General features: G+C 35.8%; 1 protein-coding gene across 1 annotated transcript; it reads left to right on the forward strand.

Annotated features, from left to right (window-relative positions):
• Positions 1-5,454: 5,454 nt before the first annotated feature.
• On the forward strand, positions 5,455-7,317 carry LOC147293710 (uncharacterized). The gene is made up of 2 exons (XM_086233789.1): positions 5,455-5,999; positions 6,707-7,317. The coding sequence occupies exons 1-2, from the start codon at positions 5,552-5,554 to the stop codon at positions 6,964-6,966; spliced, it is 708 nt and encodes a 235-aa protein (XP_086089915.1). The 5' UTR covers positions 5,455-5,551; the 3' UTR covers positions 6,967-7,317.
• Positions 7,318-8,138: the final 821 nt, after the last annotated feature.

The following is an 8,138-nucleotide window of genomic DNA, read 5'->3' on the forward strand; positions in this document are numbered from 1 at the left end:
CCTCTCTCTCTCTCTCTCTCTCTCTCTCGCTCGCTGCCTTTGTTTTCGCTTCTCTGTTTCGAAAACGTAACAACGTGAACGCATAAGCTCAACATATAACTTTAAATTCCCTTATTGCCCATCGTGTTTTGATATATTCACGGCCTTTAGTTTACATTGGTTGTACTTCAATGGCTCTTTGGAGTTTGAAGTACCCGCGTTACTTGTTTAACGAGAAATCGGAGAGTTCTGATAGGAGGACGCTCCTCAACGCCATCACGTTTGGTACGTTCTCATTTTCTTTTCCCGCTAAATGGCGCTAATACATTGTTATATTTTTTTGTAACTAATACGTTGCTATATTTGTCTTATAACACGAGAAATTTAATAAAATAACTCATTTAATGTCTTGTGAATATCTTTGACATTTTTACAAAAATGTTTACCATTTAATTGTTTGGACTAGTGAATTAGATCAAATTATCTATGTTTCAGTCATGTAATGACATTCACACTACGCCGTTATTGTAAATGTCAAAGATACATTTTATAATAAGATAATAAAAAAACTATATAGATTCGCCAAATTTTTCTTGATAAAATACCTTAAAAAATTGGTTCTTAAGTTAAGGGTAAGTGGTACACGCCCTCACAGACAAATTTTTTCATCATCAAAACGTTTTTAAGTATAAATTCATTCTTTAATGGTAACCCAGAAACACTTGTATGCACTAACATTCGAATGGATCAAAAATTATAAAAAGAAATATGCATTATCAGATTATGTTGAGTCCTAATCTTCATGAGACATGGTAGTACTACAATGATGGGCCTTCGTATTAAAGTATAATCAGAGGTGGAACACAATCTGTAAAAAGCACAACAAACGTCACATCTTTGTGAACCAATAAAGCTGTTGTCATTTTTATATTTTACTGGTACAATTGTTTTCCCTTTACTGAGAAAGGCCATTCGGATTAAATGAATACAGAAAAAATAAACAAAATAAACAAAAACACTTTTTGCAAATGTGGTAACCAACCAAAAAAAAAACAATTTTTTGGGAATGAATTTATAACTTCATATTTGGTGACAACCAATTAGGTAAATGTAATCACTAAGGTAGTTGGTTGGTTAGGTAGCAAACTTGACAGTTATGTGAGTTGACACACGAACTGAAGATGATCACGAATAGTAATTTCATTTTATTTTTTATAGGGATGAATTGTAATTTCATTAATTAGTCATTAGACTACAAAACCTGAGTTTAGAACTTATGGTATGGTGGTTATTATCTCATAGTTCTGAGGGCAATTTCGTAACTAAACCAACCATCTTCCGAGTTCCCACCAAATCGGCACAGTCAACTCCTGTCCGTTGGCGTAGTTAACTGTGTGGGCCCCACAGCGGAAATGAAAGGCATTGATTTGATTCACTTCTCCTGATACGGGCCCACTAAAAACTTGCATAAGATTCGAGACGCCTTTTGTTGGTGGAAAATAGTGGAGTTATTAACTGTAAGGGCTTAATAGGAATTTAATACTCATAAACATGCATACTGATACCAAATTTGGTTCACGCATTGAAAGTTTAGGAATGTCATTTTCTATATTTGATAAGTGCAACTGTGCAAGTATGCGAAAATACTTCATAGTTTATGAAAAAGTAATGCCCTAAAAAAAGAAAATAAAACCCTACGGGCAGATCTACAATGGGGTCAATTGACCCCATGAGCCTAGGAATGCTGGACTTGAGAGAAATTTTTGACCCTATAAAGATTTGATGTTATTGGCAAGCGCAAGGGCAAGATGCAGGCATGGTATTTGTGAAATGGTTAAGAGAGAAATGAAAACAATATGATATGGGGAAGAGGAAGGTGTAACGTGAGATGCATATGTTTTTTTTTTAATTCTAAACTTGCCAAAACGACGTCGTTTTGGCAAGTTAATTAAAACAAAACCTGAGTACTGAGCAGAAGACCACACCACACCAGACCACACTGAACAGGAACAGCCACAAAGAAAAGGAGTGAAACCCTGAACAAAGCAGTGTCGTCCACTCGCCCATGCTCCCTTGCAACGTCAACACCTGCTTCAGTGCTTCTCCCTCGGGACGCACCGATGCAACACCTCCTGATGGACTGCCGATGCGCGCCTGCGCCTGCTCACTTGCTTAGCTAGTCAACCTGCTCCCTCGCGAGTCGTGACGCCCCCTGCTGTACTGCCACTGCACGCATGTGCCTGTGCCTGCTCACTTGCTTCTTAATCTTGCCCCCACAACAGTTGATTTTTGAATCCGCCATGACTCCTGCTATTTTGGGTTTGGGTTTTCCTTCCTATAGGAAAACATTAACGACGTTTTTTCAAAGTCATGTTACTCCTTTTACCAATTGAAAATAACAATTATATATGTAGACAATTGTTGGTTTTTATTATTTAGTATATATAATAACTGGGGGTATGATTGAAAATTTGAACTATTTTTGTTTTTTATTCCTATACAAACCAAATATAGGAAAACAATAAAAATAAAAAAAAAATATTTTCTAGTTACTGTCCTAACATTATCAAACATGAGAATGCAAATCATTGCGAACCAAATGAAACCTAAGGACAAAAAGTGCACAGATCAATATGTCGGCAGTGCTACTCTTAAATTCATAAATTTCTAAAATTTGCTAAATCATATTAAGTTAAAATTAAATAAGTTCAAAAAACCTAAGAAAATTATAAGATGCAAGTAAAAGATATAAAAAGAAAAAGAAAAAACCATTTGCACTAGAGTTACACTAATAATTGTCACTACAATGCAATTTCCGATTAGTTTTGTACTTTTGTCATAAAGACGCACCAGACACATGCAGTCGTCACTTGATTTTCTCATGCACGTTCAATTGCTTTCGACACAAGTGTTAATCTGATTTTGAATCCTCTAGAGCTTGGTTAACAGTTGCAAAATGCTTATCAGCAAATATTGGAAGTGCACTATAAGTCATAAGTCAGAGAACAAAACTGGATTGATGGTTTGGCTAATTTGGGCCATGGTCGATCTTAAGATGGGCTTCATATTTTTTGGACCTCTATAGGCCTAGGTGTATTCCTGGTTAATTTTGCAGGCCTACAATATACCAAAATAAAAAAATGTTCTCTCTTTTTATTTTGTTTGCAAAGAAGCGTGACTGTGACTGTCTGACTGACTTTAAAGGGCTGAGAAAATTTTCATTGTGATCATAACACTGCTATATAATATTTCTAAGGTGAAGACTATTTGGATCACCCTTTTTGGTAAAAAATTATGGAATCCCCCGAACCTATTTTGCAGCATGTTACCAAAATATATTAAAGAGTTTGACAGTCTATGACTGAATATAATGACAATGTTTGATAGAATACTACTGAATATTTTTTTTTTATTCGGTGGTTACCTACCAAAAATTCTTCCAATATTCGACAATTAAGTGTCGAATAATTACAAACATTTTCACAGACAAGAATTGAATGACCCGACGAATAAAATTAAAAATTTTTATTTAGAGAGTAAAATTAAAATTTAAAAATAAGACGGTCAACTCAGTAATTTAGAGTGAATAGAATAGCCTGAACCTAATACTAATTCCCATGTACGTGTTGCAGACTTGCAGTATCACAAAACATTACTTTTTTAAAGGTTTTTGTTGTTCGCATGTCAGATATCTTAAAACATGTGACAACAAAAAAAGATTGCAAGAAAGGACCATTTTTAGTGAGTTCATTTTTTCTCACCACCCGTAATTTTGGTGTAGCATCACTACCTCATTCCAAGCTTTCCATGTGTGATGTGAAATAACCATGGTTAAACTTTTGCAGTTAATACTTTCCATGCAATAATAACGAGCAAGAACAATAAGAAATTACTTATCATCCACACCTTTCATCTATTACCATAGATGGAGTGAGCAAGATGGGAAGGTTAGAATGGAAACAGTTCAAATAGAGAAGCTTCCATCCCTGATTTTTACGCAATGCCAGAAACACTTCAAGAAACGCCAAACTTGAAAGAAAATGAAGCCACTAGTGTACAAAGGTACAAGGCATATATGCATGCCATTTTGTTTTTGGTGTTGCAATCTCATAAATTGTAAGGAAGCAAGCAACTATATTCCCAAGTCCCTTTCCAACAGGGAATCCAAAGAGATGGTCATAAATACACTTTGGAGTTTGGACATATAGGGTGTGAACATGTACACATTGAACCACATACACCTTTTGTTTGGTTATAAATTTATATAATAGTAACTCTTGCAACTGCAAATAGGATAAGTATTAAGTAGCAGAGCTGAAATAATTAATATATGCTCTTTGGGGGATTTTTGGTCACACAATGCCACAATGAACTTTCATATGTATGTTGGTTTGCCAAGAGTTTCTATTGAGTGTAGCTCTAGGTTAATTGATATGCTTAATTGATAATAGAAATTACTAAGCTCATTTGAGCGATACCCAAATAATAAAAGAAAAATCATGGATCAAGTTTATTATTTAAAATGAATTAATTGATTTAGGACTACAAACATAAAGGGTATTTTGTCATCAAACAAAATATGTTATCGTGTAATATTCGAACAATAATGCTATGATCACTAAATTTGTCCACTCAATAATGTATCAATATTAATATGTAAGTATAAATGAGGTTCAAAGTAAACTCAAATTTAAAAAGTAAAGAAAAATTGTGAACAAATTTCCTGACCATAGCACCCATATTCTAAATTTTTAATTTTGTAGCATTATTTGGTAAGCAATCATTTGCTTAAGGAATATCAAATGTGTAGTCCCATCTAAGTGCAAACTGTATGAGGATTCTCTTAAGGACAGACTAATGTAATGCCAATTGCAAAAGCATATTAGCATATATATAGATAGGACCCATTGGAAGTAGGAATGCATGTTGGCTAAGAATAATAGACTGTGATTAGAACCAAGGGCAGTCCCATCTTTTTTTGTTTTTGTTTTGGGACTGAAAGTCTGAAACTCTGAAAGGGCAGTCCCATCTAAGTGCGAAAATTATTGTTTTGGGTACAGAGGCTAATGTAATGTGTCACTGCAAGAGTACTAGCATAGGACCCATTTGAAGCAGCTGGACAAATTTGACTAATAATGCATTTGTGATTAGAACCCACAAGCTCCTAATTAAGACAATTGCATACATGTGTGTGATTAGACACCAATTATATTTGCATACAGATCATGTGTGTGAGTGTGTCCGATATTTATGTTAAAAAGTCACATATACAAAGCAAAGAGTACAGTCTTCTTCACGAGCCTCATTGATGCTTCCATCAATCATTAAAAATTAACTTGGTGTTATGGTGTGAGAGCTACTACTAGTAGTCCTCAATAAAATAGACCATATATTATATGTGTGTGTGTGTGTATATATAAATATATATATATATATATCTCTCTGTCCAGCTTTTCAGTGAGGGAATTAAGAGGAGCCTCTGCCCTGTGGATAGAATTTATGTCCTACAGGGTCTTCTTAGTGACTTTTTCCAGAAAGTAGAGGGCAAGAAAATTAATTAAGGGGTTCAAAGATGGGTGGGGTTGCCAGCAAGAAGAGCAATTTAAGTGAGAGAGGGTTGAGAGAGAAGGTAAGGCATGTCCAAGAGGAAATGAGTGAGATGGTGTGTGAGAGGAAGAAAGAGACTGCAGCATATGAGAGAGACATGATGTTTTTTGCATTCAAGGAGGCTGAGTGGAAGCAAGAGAAGAAGAAGATGAGAGAGGAGGTGAAGATGTTGAGGAAGATGGTGGAAGAGAAAGAAGGGAGGATCAGAGGAATTGAGGAAGGTGGGATGGTGTTGGTGGGTGGGAAGAGTATTGAGAAAGATCAGTGGGATGTGGTGTTGGGGAGTAGTGGTTTCTTGGCTGAGCAAATGAGGGAAGAGAGAGCAAGGAGAGATGAGACTGTGGAGAAGTGGAAGCAGCTCTATCAGGCTATTAAGATGGAGCTTGATGATCTCATTCAGAGGACACATTGTGGTGGGTCTCTCTCATCTCTCTCTCTCTCTCTCTCTCTCTCTCTCTCTCTCTCTCTCTCTCTCTCACACACACACACACACACACACTCCCAAGTCCCAAGTAATCTGCATAATATCCACAGGGAATATATGAGATGCAAATTTTTATTGTTGAATTCTTGTTAATGATATATGGGACAGACATTGCAATAATATGCTATGCCCTTCACTTCACACCATGCTACATCTTGCTTGAGATATAAATTTGTGGGTTTGGGATTTGTACATAGATGTATCCTCAATCTTCTTGCTAACCCACATCAGAATTTACCAGCAGATGGTTCTCAATTTCTTTCTCATCTGAACTCATTTGTTATTTCTGTTCTCATCACAAGAAAAATTATAAAATTCAAGATTTCCCATTGTTTTTAATTAGCTTAGCTACAAGTATATTTAATAATTTGGAATGGGTGAGAAATGGAATGGCTTGATTCCTTTGTATATAGTTAACCAGATCTATTAATCTTCATTGCTAATGTGTTTTTAATCCATGTGCTAATGGAAAAGTTTATGCATGACGGATTATGTAACATGTATCAAATTCAAACTCCCTTTTGTATTAATTTCCATGATATGCAATCTCTTCTTTACCACTATCAATTTCCATTATATATATATATATATCAATATAGTTATGCAATGACATTTACTTGTCTGGCTTTCCTGTAGAAAATGGACTGTATTGGAGAGCAGAGGAAGAAGACATTGTGGAAGAGCTAAAGAGAGAACTGAAAGCCAAAGAAGAGACGATTGCAGCCTTAAAATCTCGAATAGTTTCAATGGAGCATGAACAGTACAAGAGGGAACGAGAGGTTGACATATTAAGGCAAAGCCTACGAATCATGTGCTGTAAGAAGACACTGCAGGTCCCTAAGAATGTCTCCAGAGATCCACAGATTGTGAATAATAAACAGGCTAGAAAAGCGTGATTAAAATGTAATAAAGTTTTACTCACTGCTGTATGATGGCCAAAGCATGAAGTGCAATGCTTAACCCAAAAAAATAAGCATGAAGTGCAATGCAATAATTTGAAGTTTACAAATAATTTGGCATAACTGGAACAATTTAATTGCCAGAACAGCATGTATTTAAAGGGAAAGCAATATGCACAAATTAAGAAACAGTGCATCATGCATAGTGATAAAGTTTGTTGGTTTAGCACTATTCTCAAAAATTACGATGTTAGGAATAGTGGTAAATCAACAAATTATATCAGGGTATCAAAGCTTGAATCCAAATCACCGCAATTGTATCCTCTAAATATAATTGAAATCTACATTTTGGACTCTATTGGAGTAGAGAAGTGGCACATGTGAAGGGGAGTGTAAGAATATAAAATAATGGACACTACTTGGGTCACCCTTTGGGGGTACCCCAAGGTCACCCCTCCCCCAAAATAGCAATTTCGGTAATGCCGGCGCATGATCGGAACCGTTCACTTTTTACATCACATATTATAGATCATCTCTGCAAAAAATCAACTCAATCGGAAATCGTTTAATTATATAACTGTTGTTGATTAAATAGAAAAAATTAACGGTTTGGCCAAAAAATCACTCTTTAATTGAAAACCATCAATTTTTTCTACTTAATTGACAACAGTTATATAACCAAACGATTTCCGATTGATTTGATTTTTTGCAGAGATGATCTATAATAGGTGATCTAAAAAGTGAACGGTTCCGATCATGCGCCGGCATTACCGAAATTGTTATTTTCGGGGGGAGGGTGGACCTTGGGGTACCCCCAAGGGGTGACCCAAATATTTTCCTAAAATAATTGTTGACCCACATTCTAAAAGTTTAAGTTTAAGATTTTGAGAACAATAATAAACCACCAAACTTATATCACATATTTGCCCACACTAGATTGTCTCTGATGCAACTGGGCTTGAAATATGGATGAGCAGAGGAATGCATGTGTAACTCATGCCTGACCAAAAGCATACAAAACCGGGCCTAACTGCATAAGAGCAATTCAACCTGCAGGTTAAATTATACAATAATGGAGGAGCGCATTTGTGGACCCCACCAAGAGGCGCCTCAGGGTCAGGGTCAGGGTCAGGGTCAGGGAGTAGTGTACTAGTGTTGCTAATCTGAAT

This window comes from Dryas octopetala, chromosome 2 (genome assembly GCF_963921425.1).
Source record: "Dryas octopetala chromosome 2, drDryOcto1.1, whole genome shotgun sequence".
Classification (NCBI taxonomy): domain Eukaryota; kingdom Viridiplantae; phylum Streptophyta; class Magnoliopsida; order Rosales; family Rosaceae; genus Dryas; species Dryas octopetala.